The sequence below is a fragment of the Capra hircus genome, chromosome 10 (genome assembly GCF_001704415.2).
Source record: "Capra hircus breed San Clemente chromosome 10, ASM170441v1, whole genome shotgun sequence".
In the NCBI taxonomy this organism is placed as follows: Eukaryota; Metazoa; Chordata; class Mammalia; order Artiodactyla; family Bovidae; genus Capra; species Capra hircus.
This window is the reverse complement of record NC_030817.1, coordinates 65,155,992-65,181,094: the sequence shown is the minus strand read 5'-3', so window position 1 is coordinate 65,181,094 and position 25,103 is coordinate 65,155,992. Positions and strand designations below refer to the sequence as shown.

The following is a 25,103-nucleotide window of genomic DNA, read 5'->3' as shown; positions in this document are numbered from 1 at the left end:
AAAGGGAATAACCTAACTCTCTTACTAAAATTCTAAGTTATTTCAATTACATTTCTAATCATATTTATAGTTCTCAGACTGATACTCAGGTTCTTTATTCTCTATTCATTTGTTTTTCATTCTAACATAGTTTGCTCCAAGCCTTCTGTTTCTGTTTTACACTTGAAATAAAAAGCACCAGTCATTGAGTGCTTACTTTGTCAATAGACACTATGCTAAATGCTTTTATGTATCTTTTCACCAAGTCCTTATAACACACCTGAGAGGTAGGAGGTATTTCCCATATTACAAATAAGAGTAAATTGCTCGAATTCATAAAGCATGTAAATGATGGACTTTGGATTCAAAGCAGGATCTTTCTGACTCTGAGGCTCATGTTCTTACTCAATATACTACACTGACTTCTAACCGAGCTCTAAAAGAACTTGGGTGACTTAGAACTGTTGGCCACTAGAATCCCAGCCTCCAGACCATAAGTCAGTCTACTTTAGTAACTTATATTTAAGTCTAAATACTTGTGTACTATATCTTTGGGCATATTACATTTAGTCCTTGCCCTCAAGTAGCCCAATCTAGCAAGAGACAGATGAATATAGAATCTGAGAAGTGATACCATAACAGATGGAGCGGTTAATTCAGCTTAGACTTCTAAGGAGGGGGCTTAGACATAGAGAAGGAACATGTTAGTAAGAGAGGGCATTCCTGACTGAGCAAACAAGTAAAGACAAAGGAGAGAGACACTGCACTGTGGTTTTAATGAGAATAACCTGGGAAGACTGGGCAGGCAAATGAGAGCGAAGAGAGAATATCTGGCTGGGTCCAGGTAGTGAAAGCAGTCACAAGAGGACCCCATTAATAATTAAATGTTTGGAGACATTTAAGTTGTTTAATTTATAAGTTCTGATTTATTAGATAAGTACTGATAAAATATTTAGAGAAATGTTCAGTAGATCAGTAAGATTAAGCGTTAAAGTTTATTAAAAAAAATTAATGATGATAAACGGGCACCCCCATCCCTCCCCTAGTTGAGAAACAGAATGACATGGGGAAAAGAGAACCCCTAGACCAGATTTAAGGTCACAGAGACTTTCCTCATATAAACACTAGGTTCTTGTGATCTCATGACTTAATGGTTAAACTAGGTTTGTAAAATGAGAACTAACTATACATGGTAAATAACAGCCCCTTGGCTAAGACAAAACTTCAGAAAACAGTGGAAGCTTTCTAAATGTTCATGTCAATAGCAGTCTGACATTATTTACTTTTATACCTTTAGTTTCTCTTAATAAGCATTGTTCCAGTACCACAAAAATATTTATCAGTCACATGAAAGCATTTCAGTACTCTTGCAACCTGAACAAGAAGATGAAATATTTCTCCCTAATCAGTTTCCTTTTTTGCTTTTAATTTTTGGCTGCATTGTGTGGCATGTGGGTTCCTAGTTCCCTGACCAGTATCAAACCCATGCTTCCTGCAGTGGAAGCACGGAATCTTTAACCATTGGACTCCCAGGAAAGTCCCATTAATTAGTTATTTTCAAAAGGCCATTTACAGGTTAAAGTTCCCCTGTCTTCTCCCTTTAAAGGATTAACCTTTCTTCCAGCCATAGTTATTTAAAAAATCTTTATTTAGTATATTCTCTTCTTCAGAGAATAAATTTGATAAACATAAGTTGTAAAATATTGTAGCAGTAGTTTTTTGATAGGTAATTTGATTATTAATAGTTATAAATACAAAAAGATTACCAGAAATAAGACATTATTTCTCATAAAACTTCAGGAAAAACTTGATTATTAAAACCCTTGTATCTTACAAGTTTTGCATATACAGTTTCAGCTCTTCTCAATAAGGCACCTGCAATAGTTAAAAAAAAAAAAAAATTGCTACTGCAGCCTTGCGGAACACCTCTTAGTGTTGTGTTGTTTCTCTGGCAAAGTACATTGTTAATCAAGAGTCATATATTTACAAACATCCTAAATTCTAAGAATAAATACTTGGAGGGACTGGAATAAAATCATAAATCCTCAGATTAACCATAGTGGCCTCTCATGAATTACCTGAATTTCATAAAAACATGAAGTGTTAACACAGAGGTGGAATGGCAACTGATTTTATGAAAGCTCACACATTGAAACACATGAAATTTCAAGCTGTTGTGTGGAGCTATTCTGGTACCAGGCAGCATCCCCTCACTGTATACATAGCAACTAGCTACTGGGTTTCTTAAAGCCAAAGTAGTGATGGTTTTGAAAATCAATCAATTGTCCTTTGCCCTATCCATGACTCAAAATGGAGGACGCTTCCTGTCTCTTGATTCGTTTTAGCTTATTTAAGATGAGCCCTGGAAAGGAAAACAATCACTGCGTGAAATGTGACCTCCTGGAGTATCATCTTCTTACAGCAGATACCCTTGACGACAACAGGAGCCTTTCAGTCAGCCAGATTGCAACAGGTTCCAAGTCAGTGTACCCTGTAGTTCCCATGCTCCTGGAGGACATCATGCAAATTTCTTCTTGGTAGCTGTGAACCTCTCCATGTACTAAAAATCATGAAAGAATTATGTATTACTATGCCTGAGACAGTAATTATTGGTTATTTAGGATTTTTTTTTAAATGGTTATTTAGGCCTTGATGATTCTTTTTTCTTTAGGTTTTTATAGTTCTTCATTTCCTACAAAATCTACTTATTTTAGATGGAGATTTAAAGCACATGGTTTTATGGAGTTTTTTCCTCCTTATATCCTAGTAGGAAACCTATCAAAAGGTAAAGATGCTTTACAATAAGCTGTTTAGAGAAAAAAAAAAATCACCTTGGAACAATACCATTTGGCTGATTCTCAGAACCCACCTCCATATTGGGAACAAATTCTACTGACATAAACAAGATTATACTGTACATACATCCTGCATCTGTAAACATTTATGTGGGTTACTTCACCTTTCTATTCTCTGGAACAGGAACTAGAAATGCAGAAGTACAATAATACATACCTTATCATAGCCTTCCAGTTCTCGAAGTTTCTTAATTTCAAAAAGGTTGCCTTCCACAGCAAGCAGACAGATCTGCGAATCACTGAGGATGCTCTGTGGAAGCATACTGAGCTCAAGACAGTTCTCCTCCAGACGAAGAACTTTAAGACGAGGACAAGAAGATATCTTCACTGAGATCTGAGATATCTATTGAACAACAGTTTTTTAAAAAGGATAATAAGAAAAAGTACAAGCACTATAGTGATTATTTTTTACTAAATTAAAAATCTTTACTTGACTATTTGTCCTAGTTCTTTCTTTTACCACCCCCATTTTCTCACTACCCACTCATTCCAGAAGCCTCTTGTGTTACCCAGCTTCTGTTACTACTCCTCCAGTTTTTTTGGGGGAAAAACTTTTGAAGGTCACCAGTGGCTTTTTTTTGGAGAAGGAAATGGCAACCCATTCCTATATTCTTGCCTGGAAAATCCCATAGACAGAGAAGCCTGGTGGGCCCCATTCCATGGGGTCACAAAGAGTTGCACATGACTTAGTGACTAACACAACACACAAGTGGTTTTTTGGAAACAAAACTCTGATAATAAAAGCACTGTTCATTATAGAAAATTTGAGAATCACGAGTTTAAAGAAAACAGCTACCTGTAATCCATCACTGTAAACATTTTGGTAAATTTACTGCCAATCTTTTATGTGTACATAGATGCCAACCACTTTTATGCCAAAGTCAAGGATTCACTGACCTCATTCCCTGTTGCATTTGACTGTGCTGTCTATCCTTTCCTTGAAACTCCCTCTTATACATACTAAATACTGTGGGTTTTTTTTTTTCCTATTTTTTGAATTATTCCGGATTTTTGGCTTCCCTTCTTGTTTCTATGGGCATTTTCCAAGCAGCAGTCCCTAGTACTTAATATTTGATTTTTCTAAACTTTATCCTAGTAAAGCCTGTTCATCCTTAAAGCTATCCCTTCTGTTAAACTATGTATCAACATTCATTTCTGCTCACCTGTATTTCCTTTCCTGTGTCTCTGATTTTCAATAAAATAACTTTGGATGCTTCACCATCGTGCCCATTCCCAAGAGCACCACTCTTCTTTTAACTCTTGAGTGCAATACCAAGCAGTTATCCTTGACTTATTCACCTCTTCTGCCCTTTAAATGTGCCAAGTCACCTAGTTATAGTTACTTAGCCCAGTAATCATCTCAAACCTCCACTGGGACCTAGTTAAAACTCAAATTCTCAGGCCCTACCCCAGAACTACAAAATCAGAAACAATGAGTATGGGGGCCCCATGATCTCTTAACCAGCTGTCCAGGTTATTCTAATGCACACTAAAACCTGAGAACCATTGATTTAACGGAGCATAGGAATGTAGAGCAGGTGTTCAACTTGCTTAGCCAATTTTTTCTCCAAATATTCAGAATGTTTTCCCTAAAAGCTCAAGAACATAAAATAACTAGTTTAAGGAAAAGATAAGACCAGGCCCCTCAAAGACTGAATTTCATCCTAAAGGTCAATACAATCTAGAATAGTTTTGACGAATAAAACTTAACTGCAATCTTTGGAATGTCCTACATCTCTATGCTGTCCAATACAGTAGCCACTAGTCACATATGGTTACTGAGCTATTGAAATATGGCTAGTGCAGCTGAAGAAATGAATTTTTTTTAAGTTTAAATGAATTTTAATGGCCATGTAGCTACTGGCTACTGTAATGGACTATGCAGATTTAGAAGCACAGACTAGAAAACCAAAGACGACCTGGTCTCACCGTGATTATTTCATCATTTGTGCTTTATTTCTAGATCAGATATTGTTTCTCCAGTCAGATACATGTTAACCAAAGAGCTTCTGAAGTTAAACAACTTTCAAATACTACAATTAAAGCTATCCAACAAAGAAACGAGTGATCTACAGAAATCTATCACTGATGGTTTTTCAGCAAAAGCAGGATACACTTGACATGCCAAAGAAAAATGAATGACCCCTGATGTCCAACTCTGAGAACTTAGGAGTTTAAGCCTCTTTTCTACTCTATCTTCCTGACAGTTCCTAGACAGTTCCCTGACATAGTTGCTAGATAATCACAGGTATTTGAGGACTACCTGAAGAACTCGTTTCCTGAGACAGGTTTCAGTTTGGATATTACCTCCCATTATCTATCTCACCCTCCAAAGAACACCTACACAACAAACACATCCAGTGTCTCAACTAACTGCATGGTATGTTGGGCTTTTAAATTAGTCCAGTCCATAGAATATATCTCTCTTCTAACCTCTGATACCTCCTCCATGAATATAGTGTAGAGAACAATTGGTTATTCAGGAGACCGCAAACCAACATAACACACTGTAGAAAAAAAATTGTTAAGCTCTAGACCTGGTTCTGGTTGAGGTTGAGTTCAATGACCTGCAGCTCCCCGACTATATCAGGTATGCTCCGAATCTGGTTCTTGGAGAGATCCACTACATCCAGGTGCCTTAGGCTACACAGCTGTGATGGCAGAGCTCTCAGCTGGTTCCCAGAGAGGCTCAGGGTCTTAAGGGCAGATAGTTGCCCAAAAGTAGATGGCAGCTCTCTCAATTGATTGTTGTTTAGGCTTAGTGTCTCCAGTTTCTTCAGATTGCATAACTCGTCAGGAAGAGCAGCTAGCAAAGAAAAATGTAAAACTGAATCTGATACAGCTGAAAAACACCTTTGATGAAGTTTTTTAAAAAAAAACTATATGGCAGTCTGTTATGCCTCTTGTTAAATATACATAGGCTTTTCACATGTTGCCCCATTTTTAAGTATTGCATATTTACCAACATAGTCTGCAGAAGGTGAGGGTGCCATCAAAATGCAGGAGAACATTATGTTTATAATGGGCTCCTTTTGTGAAGAAGCCACTGCACAATCCCACAGCAGTTTTGTGGGATTGGAAGGCCCTCTCCTTCCCATACCATCTGCCTTTCCAAATTAGCAGCAAAATTAACTCTGTTTACAGTACACTCCAAAGATAGTCCCTTTCAAGTCCAAATTAACTTCCTATCAATCATTACCCCACCAGAGGAGGCTTATAGGTGTAATTCTAAGAGACAGAACGCCTCGAGGATTCTGCCATTCTCCAGACTCTGTAGTTCCCTGAAGCTTGTAAGAAACCGCCCCCTCAAAACAAACGAAAAACCCCACCTTTTTTTGTTGCTGTTAGATTCTGATACACTTACTTGAATACCAGTTTAATAACATTATAATTATACTGCAAATTCTATTCCAAGAGAAAAACCACCCTTCTTAAAGCCGATCACTAGCAAAATTCCCAGGAGCAAAGGCCATACTTAATTTGTTATTGTTCAAGGAGAGGCTCTTTAGCAGAGTAAACTTCCCTATGATCACAGGCGGCAGATTCTCGATCTTGTTGTTGGACAAGTCGATGGTCCTGAGATTGCTTGTCAGCTTCTGCAACTCTGAGGGGAACTGAAGAAAGAGGTTCTCAGAGCAGAGAAGCGCTTATCTATTAACCTCACCGCCCGCGGTCCCTCTCCCTTTACACTCCTTGGTCGGATCCCTCCCAGGTCTCACCTCGGTCAGCCCACGGTCCTTAAGTTGAAAGACACCAGTTTTCTGCGCGGTTTCCACATGAGCGCGGAGGGCACTATTTCCCATCCTAACTCCAAGGCTCAGGTCCCTGCGGGAAGGAAGCGCAGCTGTTACCACTCGGTTCTAGCCGGCACCCAGCTACCGCGTCGGCCTCCCGGCTGCGTCTCAATCCCCAGCTGTCACCTCCTGCCAATCCCGGGATCTTGGAGGCCAGCTTAAGAGTGGCAAGAAAGAGAGAGAAGAACGCCAGGCCCTGTCGATTTTGCAGCTGATCCGAGGCGAGACGCTGCAAGGAGTTGAGGGAAGATCAGGGATCCCCGAACTCGCCTTGTACCGCTCAGCTGACGGCAGGTTCGGCAGTGGAAGCCCCGGGATCGGCGCTCACTGGGATGCGCTGCCCAGGCTTCCGCACGGGCGGAAACGCCCTGTGACGTCATCGAGGCGCGCGGTGCGTTCCACTCACTCTGCGCGCCACCGGGGAAGGTGGCTCACAGCCATGGCCGCGGCGAACCCCTGGGACCCGGCTACCGCGCCAAACGCTGCTGGGCTACTGCTGGGCCATTTCATTACATCGGAGTTGGTTACTGAGGTGCGTGGCGACGATGGCGTCATTAAGGAGGTGTACCCGGTGGCGACAGAAGCTGGCTGTGAGGTGGTGGTGCCGGAGTGGGTGTTGAGAGTGCTGGCTGGGGGCCGATAGGGCTACTTGCTGGCAGAAGTGACTGGGCCGCGGTGGGTTATGCAAAAGTGGGGCTCTGAGTAGATGGTGTTTCAAGTGTCTGGCAGGCGAGATATCTCAGGTCAGTTCGTGGGCGATAATAAAAACTACTGTTTCCCCGCCTTTTTTTCAATCCAGTGATAACCGCCTCTAGATTGTATGGATGGCGGGGTTGGGAAATAATGGATAGATAGTTAAAACGGACGTTCCCAAACGATGCTCATTGTGTAAAATGTTGAAGTCTTACGAAGCGCTGGGTCCGGGAGGGCGCCAAGGGAAGCACGCATCTTTACAGGCTAGGGAGTCGCGGGGCTGGGGGGTGGGGAGGGGGTTATTGGCGAGAAAGACCCCGAAAGGCCTGGATATGAATGGCAAAACATAATCACAGCACTCCCCAATTCTCATCTTCCTCACTTCTCTCCTGTGTTTTCTTCCTACCAACTTGTCCAGGGCTCTGGGAGATAGTGAAGGACAGGGAAGCCTGTCATGCTGCAGTTCTTGGGGTCACAGAGTCAGACAATTTGTATAGTACAGTTCTGTAACAAAGTAATTTGATAAATTCATACTATAAGACATTTGGGATTTGTCAGTCTAGAATGTATTGGCAGAAGATAAACCAAGGGAATAAGTCTCTGGTGAGTTAGGCTGCTGATTGCTTTGGGGAGGATCTTCCTTGTGTCCTTCAAGTAAGGCTAATTAGACATACTTGTTTTGCCTACAGGTAAACTGCCAATCCATAGCTCCTTAAAACCATCTTATAATCTTACTACATAGCTAGATCCAATGAGGAAACTTCTCAGATTTGTAGCATGAGTCTACTTTAAGTAAACTGTACATATGAAAACCTATTTTTACTATAAGGATTTATCATTCTTTCAGAATGATGTATTATATGATCACTTTAAACAGTCTATCCATTAAGTACACATCATCCCATGTGTGTTAAAAATTAAGAGTAATGCTTAAAACTGTGTGATATGATATGATACAACACTTCTAGAAAATATAGCTTATTGAAGCTTTGTTCTGTTTTGATCTGTCCATTGGAGAATGGTTTAGTGAAAGAAACGTAGGGTTAATTGTGTATAGGATAATACGGGATACTGCTTTGGCTTATGCCCTGTTGTTGTTCTTACTCTGTGACCCCAGGAACTGCAGCCTGCCAGTCTTCCCTGTTCTTCACCATCTCCCAGAGTTTGCTCAAATTCATGTCCATTGAATTGGTGATGCTATCTAACCATCTCATCCTCCTCTTCGTCTGCCTTCAGCCTTTCCCAGCATCAGGGTCTTTTCCAGTGAGTCGGCTCTTTGCATCAGGTGGCCAAAGTATTGGAGCTTCAGCTCAGCATCAGTCCTTCCAATGAGTATTTAGGATTGATTTCCTTTAGGATTGACTGGTTTGATCTCCTTGCAGTCCAAAGGACTCTCAGGAGTCTTCTCTAGCACCGTAATTCAAAAGCATGAATTCTTTGGTGCTCAGCCAGCTCTAACATCCATACATGACTCCTGGAAAAACCATAACTTTGACTATATGGACCTTTGTCAGCAAAGTGATGTCTCTGCTTTTTCATACTCTGTCTAGGTTTGTTGTAGCTTTCCTTCCAAGGAGCTTCATGGCTACAGTCACCGTCCACACTGATTTTGGAGCCCAAGAAAATCTGTCACTGTTTCCAATTTTTCCCCATTTGCCATGAAGTGATGGGACTGGATGCCATGATCTTAGTTTTTTGAGTGTTGAGTTTTAAGCCAGTTTTTTCAGTGTCCTCTTCCACCCTCATCAAGAGGCTCTTTGATTCCTCTTCACTTTCTGCCATTAGAGTAGTATCTGCACATCTGAGGTTGTTGATATTTCTCTTAGTGGCTTTGTGAAAGTGTTAATCACTCAGTTGTGTCCCACTCTTTCATGGACTGCAACACCATGGACTGTAACCCTCGAGGCTCCTTTGTCCATGGCAATCTCCAGGCAAGAACACTGGAGTGGGTAGCCTTTCCCTTCTCCAGAGGATCTTCGTGACTCAGGGATCAAACCCAGTCTCAGGGTTTGATTGCAGGCAGATTCTTTACTATCAGCCACCACAGATGTAAGAAGTCCTTACATCCTAGATATTCCTTACATCCTAGATATTCCGGCAAGTTTGAGTCACAGTGCCTTGATCTGAGCTCCCTCTACTGGCAATACATGAGATAAGGACCCGGACCTAAAAAAACCCCTCAGAATCTATTTTCTAATAGAAAGGAAGAGTACTACACATGCATACACACATAGTCTATTTTCTGTGTACTGCTCTCTTCCGCACTTCGCTACCATTTTAGAGCCTCTCTGTTAATGCTGCCTCCCTTTTAATGTCCTTAGCTAGAATTCAGTATGAAGAAGAAAGGACAGAGAAAAAAAAGAAAGGATGCTCACAGATACAAGCATAAACAGATATGTAGATATAGATACCACAGTGTTATCAGGATTTTTACGTGAATGTCTAGACATGAATGTCCTGGATTTCAACTTCTTGTACCTAGCAGCAGAGTAAACAGAAAAACCCTAAACAGATGCCCAGTGGCATGTAAAGTTCATATAATATATAACGGTAGTTGTCAGTAGTAAAGACTTTCGAATTTTCCAATCCTTGCTTTTTTTTTTTTTAAGGTGTTCCCTAAGTCACAGTCCTCAAAACAGAATTTCCATTTACTAGAGGAATTTGACTGTTCTTTCTCTCCTCTCTCCTTTTCTTGAAGATTCTTGTTTTCCCTCCGGTTTCTCTTGCATGTTTTTGGATAAGCTCCATTACCCTGTTGTTGAACCCAAGAGTTTACTAGTTTGCAAACATGCAACCAAGATTAGTGTACAAACATGGAAGGATGAAGAGGTACCAGAGAAGGAGGAAGTTACATTGAGAAATAGGAGATGTTTTACTTTAATTTACCTTCTTACCTTTAATTTACTTCTGAGAGCAGAAAGAGTCAGGCCAATATAATGGAAATGCAAATTGAACGTATTCTCATTTCAGCCCTGTTACACATTGGCAGTATAAAGTTGAACTAATACTTAACCTCCCCAGTCCTCAGGTTTGCCATCAGTAAAATATCCTGTGTTGTCTACCTCGGTGAATGACATAACTATCTGTCCAATCACCTGAAGCCGAATCCTTGGGAGTCATTACTGACTTGACTTTATTCCTCATTCCCTGTATCAACTAGGACTTGTAAATTCCATCTTCTTAGGAACTAATATCTCTCCCTCCCTTTCCTTTTTAACTGCTACTGACCTAATCCAGTCTTATCTTCTCACTGGGTATGCTGTGGCAGCCACTTGTCTAAATATCCAACCTCCAGTCCAGCTCTACTAATTTTTTGTCTGTTTGATGTTGTTGGCTCATTACCAGAGTAGGTTGGGGTTTTTACCCCACAATGTTGTGAAACTATTTTCAAACTTTTCTTTATTATCCCCAATGGAATCCCCATACTCATTAAGCAGACACTTCCCACTCCTTCCTCCCCCCATCTCCATTAATTTTATTTTCCATACTATCTCCATTTACATTTCTAAAATAGGTATTATATATGATTATGTCACTTCATCAGAAAACTTTAAATTGCCCTCATTTTCTGCATTATGATTGCTTATTATAGCTATCAAGATCTCCCATGATTATGTAGGAAACTATGTTTCCAGATTGATCTTTCCCTTCTCACATATATGTTAGTACTAACTCACAGTTACTGAGTATTTGTAATGTCTAGAATACCTTTTCCTTACCATCCATCATGAGCTTGTTAAGGGCAGAGAGCTTGTTTCATTCATCTTTGAATCTCCCATTGTCTAACTCAATGTTTATAAAATTGATTATCATTATTCAGCCAACTTTTGCCATGAAGGGCCATAGAGTAAGTACTTGAGGCTTTTAGGTCCATAGGGTCAAAACTAAGCTATTTTAGTATGAGAACAACATGAGATAAGTAAATGAATGAACGAAGTTGAGTTTCAGCGAAACTTTATTTCTGGACCCTAAAATTTGAATTTCATTTAATTTCCATGTGTCACAAAATATTTTTCTTTTGATTTTTTTTTCTCCAACAATTAAGAAACATAAAAACCATTCTTAACCCTTAAGCTACACAAAAACAGGCAATGGGCTGTATTTAATTCATAGGCGGTAGCTTCCCAGCCCCTGGCCTATATGGTATCTGAAGTTCTTTCCTGTGCCAACATTCTAGAAAAGAAAAAGAGAATAGAAAAAACTATGGATGAAGCCAAGGGATGAAAAAGAGAATGTTCTTATTCTATGGTAACCTGCAATTTTAAAAAGTGATATAACAGACTGAAAGGATATAAAGGAAGTGGGGCAAGGGGGTAGGCTTTTTACAAGAATAATTATGCCTGGACAAAACTATTCCTTTATCTGAGAGAGGAAGAATATGGAAAGAGACAATATGAATGACTTGTAGCCAACAGAGGTCATTTAATGAATCAGATGAATGATTCTGTGGCCCAGAGTGTTTGATTTTAGCCCCTAATCAGCAAGGCCTGGTAGACTAGGTCTTGGTCATTTGTGTAGAAGTGGTTCTCTAGCAAACTCAGCCTTAGAATTCTCTGGTAAACTATCAGTAGTGCCAGTCTGGTGTGCATGATGCTTTAGGAAATAATACAAAGTGATTTTCTTTGTTTTTATTATTTTTTAAATATTTGGGTAAAGGATTTCTGATGGTGGAGGTTTTAAAAACAGGAAATACACATTGCTATTATCCTAATCTGTACTTCATTTTTCAGGGGGAGTGTTGGACATATCCTCATATTTTAGATATGTGCGCATGCTATTCCAGTGCATACAGAAACTTTTTCTGACATACTACTACTTACTTTGTCTGTTCACTTACCAATAGGAAATGTTAAATATATCTAAGAAATCAACTTCTTGCTTTGTGAACTTCTCCAGACTACAGCAGATCACAGATATTCAAGCTGAAATCTACCAGGTAAATTTTGCTGGAGTTTCTACTTTCCACTTCTACTAAAGGAAAGCATCTTAATTGGTTCCAGCAATTTCCTTGCAAGTAGAATGGTATCTAGCACATAGCTGTGTATGCTTTTCTTTGCAGTAGTTGATAACAGTAGTAATCATAGTAGTAATGAGTAGTAGCAATAGCAGCAACAGGGCTTAAACACCAAAATGAAAAGCCCATCTTCCTGCTCCCTTTAAATATTCCTGAGTTAAAGACTGTCCTTTTTTTAAAATCAAAGTTTAAGCTTTTACTTCAGGTAAGCTAAGTGGTATTTTTGTTTCTAATGTAGAAAAACCTGGAAATTGAACTCCTAAGCCTAGAAAAAGATGCAGCAGATGTTGTCCATCCTTCCTTTTTGGGTAAGTGATTTAATTAAATGAGTAATCATTCGAATGTCAACTTTTTCTTAAGATTACTTTAAATAAGCACTAGGCTACAAGGTTATGATAATTTTTCCAGGTATTATGCCAAAGCTAACAAAGTCAGCTTTTCTGTGGGCTTAGCTATTGCAAATAGCATAAAAAGTGGCTGAGGTAGGAGCTCCTCAGAGTCAGTAGAGCTTAAAAGACAAAGGCTGAAGAATCTTACAGATGAAAGTATCCTAAAGGGACATGATAGCTAAAGCAAAGGGTAACCATGGATTGAATATTTGATTAGAAAAAAAAAATTTTTGGTATAAATCACATTATTATTATGATATTTGGTGATGTTTAAATATAGACTGCATTAAATATTGGTAGTATTGTACCAATGTTAAATTATCTGAATTTAATAGTAGTGATTTGATTCTCTTATATAACTACACTTGTTGTTACATTAGAGAATGTTCCTGTTTGGGAAAATACATGCTAAAGTTTTAGAAGTTAAAAGGTCATGACATCTGCAACTTACTCTCAGATTGGTTATGAAAAATATATGTATGTGAGTGTAAAGAAAGAGAAAAAATGTAGCCAAATGTTGGTTTGTGAGTCTAGGTGAAATGTCTATGGGAATTCAGTCAGTGAACTTTTCTTGAAACTTCTGTAAGTTTGAGATTTTTTTTAAATAATAAGTTAAGAGTCAGTTGATAGCCATTAACTGAATTCTGGGGAAAATACTGACATAAAAGTAACTGATAAGACAAATGTTTACTTTTTAGTGTTCATATAGAATATTAGAGGCAAAGACTTTATGTGAAAAATATGGCTCTGGCTATAAAAAGTAGGAGTAGAATTGGAAAACACTAAGAATTTAGCACTAGATTGGGTAGTCAATAGGAAGAGTAAGAGAAAATATTAATAGTTGAAAATGAAACTAGTGTTGGGTATTAAAGATAGCAAAGGGGAGATATTTAGGAGAGAAGTGGTGGGATTGATTTTTGATGTTGATAGTGATTTCAAAACTTGTCCTGTTGCTAACTATAAATTCTGATTCTGGTTTGTGTAGCTCAGAAGTGTCATAGTCTGCAAAGCATGAATAATCATTTGGAAGCAGTGCTAAAAGAAAAGCGGTCCCTCAGGCAAAGACTGTTGAAACCCATGTGCCAAGGAAACTTGCCTGTTGAAGCTGTTTATCACAGGTTAGACTACAAAGTAGACATTAACAGTTACATGTTTCCTGCTGCTGCTGCTGCTAAGTCGCTTCAGTCATGTCCGACTCTGTGCGACCCCACAGACGGCAGCCCACCAGGCTCCACTGTCCCTAGGATTCCCCAGGCAAGAACACTGGAGTGGGTTGCCATTTCCTTCTCCAATGCATGAAAGTGAAAAGTGAAAGTGAAGTCGCTCAGTCGTGTCCGACTCTTGGCGACCCCATGGACTGCAGCCTACCAGGCTCCTCCATCCATGGGATTTTCCAGGCAAGAGTACTGGAATGGGGTGCCATTGCCTTTTCCCCATGTTTCCTGAGGGTAGTTTTTATTTAGACTAGTAATTATTTCATAGCATAATTCATTGAATAGTATATGAGTGATTGTATCTATTATTAATGCTGATACATTAAACCAGAAAGAAAACCCTTTACTTTAAAGAATTATAGCAATGGTGAAGAGAAAGGCATTTCTTTTGCCCAGTGTCTTGGAAATTATAATGACTTTAATGAAAGAAATTAGATTCATAACATAGTAAGGTGGATAAAATCATTTTTATTGTGTATAGACAGTTTTCTGTGATGTAAATTTATTATTATGTTAATATCTCTCTATAAAAATTCTGTTGGGAGAGTTTAAGCAGGGACAGATGAACACAGGGTCAACCAAAAGGAGGAAAATTACAATTCTGATCTTACCTGTGCTGACTGTATGCCTCAAAGCCTTGGGCAAATGACTTAAGTTTTTACCTTAGCTTCCCATTCCATGGAAGGGGCATGCTCTCTTTTTCTCAAAGGAGTATGGGAAGTATCAAATTGAAGGTGTAGGTTATTAATAATAAATAATAATAAAGTTAAAAAGCAGGCATCTGGTGATCTGATTGCTTTCTCCAACCAGTGTCTTACTAACTGACCCTGAGCCGATCAATATTTCCTTTTTAAAAAAAAAAAATTTTATTTATTTGGCTATGACAGGTCTTAGTTACAGCATACAGGATCTTTAATTGTGGCATGCAGAATCTAGTTTCCTGACTAGGGATGGAACCCAGGTCCCCTGCATTGGGGAGTGCAGAATCTTAACTGCTGGACCACCAGGGAACAGTATTTCCTCTTAAGTGTCAAATCTTTTACCTTACAGTCATATAATAGATATACAAATCCCACGCTTGTAAATATATTCAGTATAGTAAAATATCATTAATATAGATACTATACATTATAAATATCAGAAGAACTAAGTAATAATTTGAAGGCATTTTGCAAATACAAAGATTTAAAGTAGTTTCATGTGTAGGCTATTTCAGTGAAGCACATTTATCCTTGTTGTCTTCACCCTTCAAGAATAAGTGGATTGAAAAGGAATGTTTTACCTAGAGAAATTTTTTTACTTATGTGAGAAAGTGATTAACATTCATGTTTGTCTAACATTAGGTAACATTAGACAGGATTAGTGTTGTCTCTCTCTGTTTTTCTGTTTGGATGACAAGCTAATTCCTATTTAAAATGAAAGAGAAGAACCTTTTTTATCATTGATATTTCCATGAATGCAGAAAGATTATTTAATGACTCATTGGGTAGATTGTAATTCTCTTATTTCATATTAAAAGTTCTAATTAAAGGGAAAAAAGAAAACACAAAATATCTCAAGTGGAAAAAAAATAGTTGACTCTTTCTTCTTCCTTCAGATACATGGTGCATTTGCTGGAATTGGCAGTAACTTTCATTGAGCGATTAGAAGATCATCTTGAAACAATTAGAAATATCCCTCATTTAGATGCAGATCTAAAGAAAATGGTGAGTATTACCAATAGCATTTAGGTACTTCATCTCCTTTCACCTTGCTTATAACTATCATTGGTTCTTTTATACTAGAATCTCAAATGTGTGATCTCCCTGTTTAACTTTTTGATGGCTAATATTATCAGTGAATTTTTTTTTTAATTAGGATGCCTTTTTTAAAATTTATAAGTCATTTTACATTGTTTTATTCTAATATTTAATAAATCTGTTATCTTCATTGTGCAAGGAACTATGCTATATATATCATGAGAGAGAAACAGATATGACCAATCCCTTCCTTCAGATTCTCAAGGTTTGGTGAGAGAAAATATAAGATACTTTTTACTTTATAGTATTATTTGCATAGTGAGTACAGCAGAGAATGATAAAGAAGTTGCTATCTGTTAAGCACAGAAAAAGGGGTGATTACTTTCGTTTTAAGAAGATTGGGACTAGAATAGGAAGTAGGAATATTTCAGTAAAGTTTTAAATAGGAGTTAGAAGCAAGCTGCATCTTGAAGAATCAGTGAAAAAGAGTAGTTCAGCCAAAAGCAGTTTGAGACAAGACATGAAAATTAGAGAGCATAGGTATTTGAGGAAAGATTGGTACTCCAGTTGATTTTTAAGGGCATTGAGAGGGAGATTGGCACAGGGTTAGTTCATGGAATATTTTGAAAATCAGACTAAGAAGTTTAGACTTTGAGTATTGGGGAACTGTTGGATGGTTTTTTCATTTGTTTTTAGAGTAGTGCACAGAGGGTTGATTTACTTAATCAGAACTGTAGTTTAATCATGGAGAAAATAACGGTAGAGTAGACTGAGCCTTGTCACTCCCAGGTATGAGCATAGCATCAGTATTACCTGGAACCTTGTTAGAAATGCAGAACTCCTTCACCTTAGACCTTCAGAATCTGAATCTATAGTTTAACAAGCTCCTCAGGTGATTTCTGTACACATTAAAATTTGATGAGCTGTGGGTTAGAGGACTAGGCAGAGGAACCAAAGGCAAGAAACTTGGAGAATAAATACAGTTGTTCAGATGAAAGATTTAAAGCATCTGAATACAAAGGATTGTGCTGATTATTTTAGATTCTAGAGGTCAAGCTTCTATCACGTGGCTACTATTTGGACAAGTGACACATCCAAGGAATGAAATTTCTAGCCTTGGGGCCTTGAGGATGAGTAGTATCAAGAGATTAAAGAAACCAATAAGTTTGTTTTCTGACATGTCTTATACAGAGAGTAAATGTTTAGTCATGGTTTGTTGAACTGTAGTTAAATTGAGTTTGAGATACTGAATATGCATCTAGATGGAGATTTCCAGAAAACTGAAACGTAGGACTGAACTTTAAGAAGGTTAGTTTGACAGTATAGACTGAGTGTCATCTGCATGAAGGTGATCAGTAAAGAGAAAGGAGAGTTGAACTCACAAAGAAAAAGAATGTGTAGGAGATTTAAGGAGCCTTTCTATTAAGAGGCTGGAAAAGATAAGTTGTTAACTTTTGGTGTCATAATTCTTATGATACAGTAATGATGTATTAGTGAGAGACATGGTTTCTCTCGTTTTCCCCTTCTTTCATCTGTTACAGAGCACAGCTTTAGCAAAGATGGATATTTTGGTGACTGAGACAGAAGAACTGGCAGAGAATGTACTCAAGTGGCGAGAACAACAAAAGGAAGTTTCCTCTTATATCCCCAAAATATTAGCTGAAAAAAATTCTCTTCATAAACATGATGTTATAGTGCCTCCTTTACCTCTTACTTCTAAAGTTAATGTTCAAACTATTAATGCCAAGTAATTATCAACTGTTTATTTTTATTTAATTATATGTAATTGTGTGAAGCCCATTTCTAGGCAATTATAACACAGGTATTTATAGACTTTGCCAGTAGTCAACCTGAAAGAGCCCTCTTTATATTGAAATACTAAGATTCCAAGTTCATTAAGACAAAACTGAATTTTCTTTTGTTTTCCATGTATTTTTGTTCCAGTTTTCAGTAAAGCTCAAATGTAAGTATGGCAGTTTATTAACATGAGTGCATTAACCATATCTTAGGTAGCAGACTTTATTATGTTTTTTAAAAATGCATGTTTTTGAATTAGAAGAGTCTAGAATCTCAAAGTATGTTGATTATTCCTGTGGGATTGTCACTAAGTGTGCAGAAGAATAACAGCAGATCAGACTTCGATCCTTTGAAAGGCCTGGTTGAAAAGTTGGACCTTGGCTGGCATCTGGAAACTTAGATTCCAAGAGGCTTCCTTCCACTCTTGTCAGTTAGAGTTGCTTTCTGTGACTAAGGTGTTTGTACAGTGTGGTTTGTGTTAACACATGCTTTCTTCCCGGGAATCTAGAATTTGGATCTATGCTAGGCAGGATGTACCTATGTGAATAGCCCACAATAACAACCCTGGCACAGCTTGTTTGTTTTGTATTGATTTGGCCCTGCTGTGTGGCTTGTGGGATCTCAGTTCTCCAAGCAGGTATTGAACCCGGGCTGTTGGCAGTGAAAGCATGGAGTCCTAACCACTGAGCTGGAGTTCCCTGGCGCGGTATCGTTTGCTTCTGTTTGTTTGTTTGTTTTTGGCACTGCATCTTTAATGAGGTTTTATGGTAGACAACCTTTCACACATGGCACAATTCAGTTGCTGGAGGAATTAAGCACATCCTGTGGGACTCTATTGGCAAAGGACTCTGGAAGTTTGTGCCTGCTTTCCCCCCAGACTTTGCCCTGTACACCTTTCGCTTTGCTCTTCTGCTCTGAATGCTTTTGCTGGAGTAAATCATAGCTATGAGTACAGTGATGTGCTGAGTCCTATGAGTCCTCCAAGCATCTCATCAAACCAGGGTGGCAAGGAGAGAGGTTATGGGGACCTGACATGTGAAGCAGTTCCAGAGGGTATTCACTGGCAGCCTTAGAAACAGGCCAAAAAGCAAAGTAGAGCAAAGAAAAGAAAAAGGCACATTATGGTAAAACTTTGAGAGGTTTTACCTCACAAATTGCTCAGATATTTTACATATCAGAGTTTGTTATGCATACAAAAGAGACTGGTATACTAAGTCTTAGGATGTATTTATTTGTATCAGGAGTAAAACTACTCTTGGCTTCTTTTCAGACTTAGGGTTCTCTTTTGCTTTAAATGTATGCTTCAGTATTTTTATGCTGTTGCATTCTCTATCACCGGAATTCACTCATCCTTGTATTCAGCACACTCTTAAAGACAAGAAGACCTCAACATAGTGGATGAGTTAAGTAGTTGTCCATAAGGAAACAGTATCATTACCCAAAACTATCCTGCTAAAACAACATGTTTTGAAGCCTGTTTTGCTGACCGTTGCAACTGGGGTATAGAAGAGTTGTCATAATGTCTTGAATATTGCTGAACATTGCCTAGACACTTTAAGCAAAACTTTTAGTTGCATTTCATTAGAAATCCGTTCAAGCCCATTCTTGGTTTCAAACATCTTACTAGGCATTTTCTTCATGTAATTTCATATATGTATATATGAGGATATATATTTTTTATGTCACAGTTATTGATATATATGATTTAAGTATTATTTTTGTCTTTTTTTTTGTCTTTTATGTCTTTTTCAAAATAAACCTTTAGTTTCTAACTAAAACTTTGTGGTCCTTGTCTGAATTCTGTATTGAAAGAACAGATACTTTATTTAGCATACACAGTTAAAAGTAAAAGGATACAGGTTATCTGATTCACAAAAGCTTCAGGTAAGTTGAGACTGAGGTCTACTACAAAGAGAAAAACTAATTTAGTACTATGCTGAAGTCAGTAAGTGTGGATCAGTTGTTCTTTTCCCCCAGCTTCTAGACACGTAGATACTATCAATGTTGTTTAGTCACTAAGTTGGGTCTGACTCTCGGGAGCCCTATGGACTGTAGCCCACCAGGCTCCTCTGTCCACGGGATTTCCCAGGCAAGAATACTGGAGTGGGTTGCCATTTCCTTCTCCAGGGGATTTTCCCAACCCATGGCTTTTGCGTCTTCTGAATTGGCAGACAGATTCTTTACCAGGGGAAGCCCCATGCGTGAGCGCTCAGTTGCTTCATTAGTGTCTAACTCTTTGTGGCCCTGTGAAGTGTAACCCACCAGGCTCCTCAGTCCATGGGATTCTCCAGACAAGAATACTGGAGTGGGTTGCCATACCCTCCAGGGGATCTTCGCAACCAAGGGATTGCATTGAGTCTTCTGTGTCTCCTGCATTGCAGGCAGATTCTTTACCGTTAAGCCACTGGTGAAGCCCAAGGGAAGCCCCAGATACTATCAATAAAACCATCCAAACAAAAATAGTTCTGAATGTTTTTCTACTTACGCTAGATGTGTGAGAGTTGTGAATTCACTTCCAACACAAGAATGATGCTACTTTATGGAGACCATTCTGAAGAAATTTGCGTTGCTGCCTGATTTTTCCGGCACTTTTCTTATTTTACCCCTTGCTCTGATTTGTGATTCTGCCAACCTGACCCCTGTTATCCTCTCAACGTTCCATATAGTTAGGAAAATAGTCTGAGGAACAGGAAAACCCAGAGGGTTTCCTGACATGCAAAATAGAGAGTTGAGATATTAATAAAATTAATCAATGTATTATGGAATTTCCTAAGGTAATCCCTGTAAAACATGAATTTATATGAGATTTATTCTGCAATTTGTGGAATCTACTCATTAAGTTTATCTTAGAAATTAGTATAATTTCAAGATAAGCAGATCCCATTCTAGAGTTCTTTTTATTTTGCCTTTTTCCTTTCTCACCATTTCCAAGTTAATTTCCTCTTTTGGAAAAACCACATAAATGTTTGTAGGAAAAGATTTACATTAGGACATGGTAAGAGTAGGAGTCTAGGAATTTATGAACTGTTCCTAGGAGATGATGGACCTCCAAGGTTGCGCTACCCAAATTTAGGATACCAAAACGGGACTCAAATATCTTACTTGAGACTTTGAATCACTTTAATGTAGAAGGCTAGTAAAAGGGAAAAGTCATTCATTTCCTGAAGGCTGTGGTAAGATTACATTTTCAAGGAGACCCTACACAGACAATATGCTTCCTTGTCAAAAATTAATTTACCTCAAGATGGCAACATATTTTTGATCAGTAGATACTAATAATACTTTCTGTAACATATTTTCTTTTCTGAGTCTAAGCTTTTGTGGGGTGTAAAAATTTACCTTGGTCAATAAAGATTTACTTGAAAAACTGCAGGATGGAAGGCTTTCTGCAGAAAACCTGATGATAGGTGGGACTCACTGAACAGAGTATCAGTAATCTGCGTTGCCTTTTCTCTCCAAGCTCATCTTATATTCTTTTCATCTCCAACTCCAGATTCAGAGATTTAGAGACAGGGCTTGTCTTTAGCTACTGCATTACAGAGAGTAATAGCAAAGGCAAATTAGATCTGGTTTTAGATCCAAGTTCCACCATTTAGTAGCTGTGTATTCTTTCTAACTTATTTAGTATCAGTCTCATTTTCCTCATCTCTGAAATGAGATAACAGTACCTACTTCATGGATTCTTGGGAAGAGTAAAGATAATGCGTAAAAACCAATCAGTCGCTGCTGCTAAGTCACTTCAGTCGTGTCAGACTCTGTGCGACCCCATAGACAGCAGCCCACCAGGCTCCCCCGTCCCTGGGATTCTCCAGGCAAGAACACTGAAATGGGCTGCCATTTCCTTCTCCAATGCATGAAAGTGAAAAGTGAAAGTGAAGTCGCTCAGTTGTGTCTGACCCTCAGCGACCCCATGGACTGCAGCCTTCCAGGTTCCTCCGTCCATGGGATTTTCCAGGCAAGAGTACTAGAGTGGGGTGACATTGCCTTCTCCGAATCAGTCGCTAGTACATAATAATTGAAAGTCATTGCTGTTATTAGATATAACCAAAACAAAGAGGATTTTGATAACCCTTTCTAAGCTATTCCTTTTATTTCTTCAGAATGTTCCAAAAGTATGAACTGGATATGATGGAACTTAGTTAAGGAAACCATTCTGGATTCCCTGAAATTGTACTTTATAAATCACAGTGAGGTCACTTTAAGAAGTCCTGAGGGAGAAAGCTAGCTTGGTTAAATCACAGAACAGTGTAACTTCAATTCTAACAAAGGAAATTCAGATGAAAACTTCTGAGGTGCTTTTTTCTCACCTATCTAATTGGCATAAATTTGAAAGTTTGTCGAGATACCCTGCTAATGAGGCTGTGGAAATACAGAAATGCTCAGTATTGCTGATGGAAACACAAAAATCATTCATATAGCTCCTACGGAGGAGAAAAAGTGTTATTCGCTCAGTTGTGTCCAACTCTTTGCGACCCCATTGCCTGTAGCCTGCCAGGTTTCTGTGTCCATGGAATTCTCTAGGTAAGAATACTGCAGTGGGTTGCCATGCCCTTCTCCATGGGATCTTCCTGACCCAGGGATTGAATGTGGGTCTCCTGCATCATAGGCAGATTCTTTACCTTCTGAGCCAGGGAAGTCCTACAGAAGAAAATGGGAATATTTAGCTTAAGTGCATAAGCATTTTCTTTTGGACTCAGCAATTCTACTTTCAGGAACCTACTGCAAAGATGTATTGGTGAAAATAAGAAAAGGTGTATGCATATGGCTATTTACACCAGGAATACTTCTAGTACCAAAAGACTGGAAGCAATCAAATTTGCTATTAGTAAAAAATGATAATATATAAACTATGGACATCCACATAGATCACGATGCCGATGTAGAAAGGAATGAGGTATATCTCTCTATACTGACAGCAAGTGATACACAGGATATACTGTAAAGTATACAACAAAGTCAGAATCAGGAATTCCCTGGCAGCCCAGTGGTTAAGACTCAGTGCGTTTATCGTTGTGGCCTGGGTTCAATCCCTGGTTGGGGAACTAAGATTCCAAAAGCTATGCAGGGCAGCCAAAAAGCCAAAACAAAGAAACAAACAAAACCATAGTCAGAGTAGTATGTATGTTGCTGCTTATGTAAGAAAGGGGGAGGATAAAAATATATTGTATATATAGTATATATATAAACTAAAAAGCATGGAAATGAAATTTTTTTCCTAGTCCTTCAGGTGCAAAAGTAGGTTATTTGAGATATTTCTTATTTCTTAAAGTAGGCATTTTTTGCTATGAACTTCCCTCTTACAGCTGTTTCGTTGTATTTCATAAGTTTTGTTATGTTTATTATGTTTGTTGCTTTTGTCTTACATTTTTTACATTGCTTTCTTTGTTATTTTTCTGACCTATTATTCAGTAGCATTTGTTTAATCACATATTTGTGAATTTTCCAGTTTTCTTATAATTGCTGTTTAGTTTCATACCATTGTGGTCAGAAAAGATGTCTGATATGGTTTAAATCCTCTTAAATTTATCTTATTTCATGGCCTTACATAAACTAATATGTAAATTATATGTTATAAAAATTTATAAAAGTATTGCAATTTAACTTTTTTAAATTAAAAAATAAAGACATAAAAGGAACCAGAAGTCCTTGAAGAAAAGGCCTATATCACACTTGGAACATGTTCAAGATGCACCTGAAACTTCCTGTCATGTCAGAAATAAAGGAAGCTAGCAGAGGCTACTGGAGCTGAGTAAAAAGTCAATGAGCCTCTTCAATAAATGGTGCTGGGAAAATTGGACAGTTACATGTAAAAGAATGAAATTAGAACACTTGCTAACACCATACACAAAGATAAACTCAAAATGGATTAGAAAACTAAATGTAAGACCAGAAACTATAAAACTCTTAGAGGAAAACATAGGCAGAACACTCGATGAAATAAATCAAAGCAAGATCCTCTATGACTCAGCTCCTAGAGTAATGAAAATAAAAACAAAAGTAAACAAGCTGGACCCGATTAAACTTAAAAGCTTTTGCACAGCAAAGGAAACTATAAGCAAAGTGAAAAAACAACCCTCAGAAGGGAGAAAATAATAGCAAATGAAACAATTGACAAAGGATTAATTTCCAAAATATACAAGCAGCTCATACAACTTAATACCAGAAAAACAAACAACCCAATCAAAAAGTAGCAAAAAGACCTAAACAGACATTTCTCCAAAGAAGACATATGGATGGCTAACAAACACATGAAAAGATGCTCAACGTCACTCATTATTAGAGAAATGCAAATGAAGACTACAATGAGATATCACCTCACACTGGTCAGAATGGCCCACATTAAAAAAATAAATAAATAAATGCTGGTGAAGGTGTGGAGAAAAGGGAATGCTCTTGCACTGTTGGTGGGAATGTAAATTGATACAGCCACTATAGAAGATGGTATGGAGATTCCTTAAAAAACTAGGAATAAAACCACCAGAAGACCCAGCAATCCCACTCCTAGGCATATACCCTGAGGAAACCAAAATTGAAAGAGACACATGCATCCCATTGTTCACTGCAGCACTAGTTACAATAGCTAGAACATGGAAGCAAACTAGATGTCCACTGACAGATGCATGGGCAAAGCTGTGGTGCTTATACACAATGGAATATTACTAAACCATAAAAAGGAACACATTTGAGTCAGTTCTAATGAGGTGGATGAACCTAGAGCCCATTATACAGAGTGAAGTGAGTCAGAAAGAGAAAGATAAATATCGTATTCTAATGCATATGTGGAATCTAGAAAAACGGTACTGAAGAATTTATTTACAGGGCAACAATGGACAACAGACAGACAACGAACAGACAGAGAACAGACATATGGATATGGGGAGAGGGGAGAAGAGGGTGAGATGTATGGAAAGAGTAACATGGAAACTTACATTTCCATATGTAAAATAGATAGCCAACAGGAATTTGCTGTTGGCTCAAGAAACTCAAATAGGGGCTCTGTATCAACCTAGAGGAGTGGGATGAGGAGGGAGATTGGAGGGAGTTTCAATAGAGACAGGATATATGTATACCAGTGCAAAGAAATAGAGGAAAATAATAGAATGGGAAAGACTAGAGATCTCTTCAAGAAAATTAGAGATACTAAGGGAACACTTCATGCAAAGACGGGCTCAATAAAGGACAGAAAATGTATGGACCTAACAGAAGTAGAAGATATTAAGAAGAGGTGGCAAGAATACACAGAAGAACTGTACAAAAAAGATCTTCATGACCCAGATAATCACAATGGTGTGATCACTTACCTAGAGCCAGACATCCTGGAATGTGAAGTCAAGTGGGCCTTAGGAAGCATCACCATGAACAAAACGAGTGGAGGGGATGGAATTCCAGTTAAGCTGTTTCAAATCCTGAAAGATGATGCTGTGAAAGTGCTGGACTCAATATGCCAGCAAATTTGGAAAACTCAGCAGTGGCCACAGGACTGGAAAAGGTCATTTTCCAATGACTTTCATTTTCCAATGAAAAGATCATTTTCATTCCAATCCCAAAGAAAGGCAATGCCAAAGAATGCTCAAACTACCACACAATTGCACTCATCTCACATGCTAGCAAAGGAATGCTCAAAATTCT

At 38.3% G+C, this 25,103-nt stretch overlaps 2 protein-coding genes across 3 annotated transcripts; one reads left to right on the top strand and one right to left on the bottom strand.

Moving 5' to 3' along the window:
* Positions 1,607-7,073, bottom strand: LRRC57 (leucine rich repeat containing 57). 2 transcript variants are annotated; one of them, XM_018054395.1, is made up of 6 exons: positions 6,899-6,987; positions 6,554-6,659; positions 6,310-6,448; positions 5,372-5,640; positions 2,992-3,177; positions 1,607-2,539 (listed from the first exon to the last, which is right to left on the bottom strand). In XM_018054395.1, the coding sequence occupies exons 2-6, from the start codon at positions 6,635-6,637 to the stop codon at positions 2,498-2,500; spliced, it is 720 nt and encodes a 239-aa protein (XP_017909884.1). In that variant the 5' UTR covers positions 6,638-6,659; positions 6,899-6,987; the 3' UTR covers positions 1,607-2,497. The 2 variants fall into 2 exon arrangements, with proteins under 2 accessions (XP_017909884.1, XP_005685600.1); XM_005685543.2 differs by having other exon boundaries at positions 1,610-2,539; positions 6,755-7,073.
* Positions 7,030-19,252, top strand: HAUS2 (HAUS augmin like complex subunit 2). Its single transcript, XM_005685544.1, has 6 exons — positions 7,030-7,160; positions 12,165-12,257; positions 12,574-12,643; positions 13,710-13,842; positions 15,536-15,644; positions 17,219-19,252. The coding sequence occupies exons 1-6, from the start codon at positions 7,068-7,070 to the stop codon at positions 17,426-17,428; spliced, it is 708 nt and encodes a 235-aa protein (XP_005685601.1). The 5' UTR covers positions 7,030-7,067; the 3' UTR covers positions 17,429-19,252.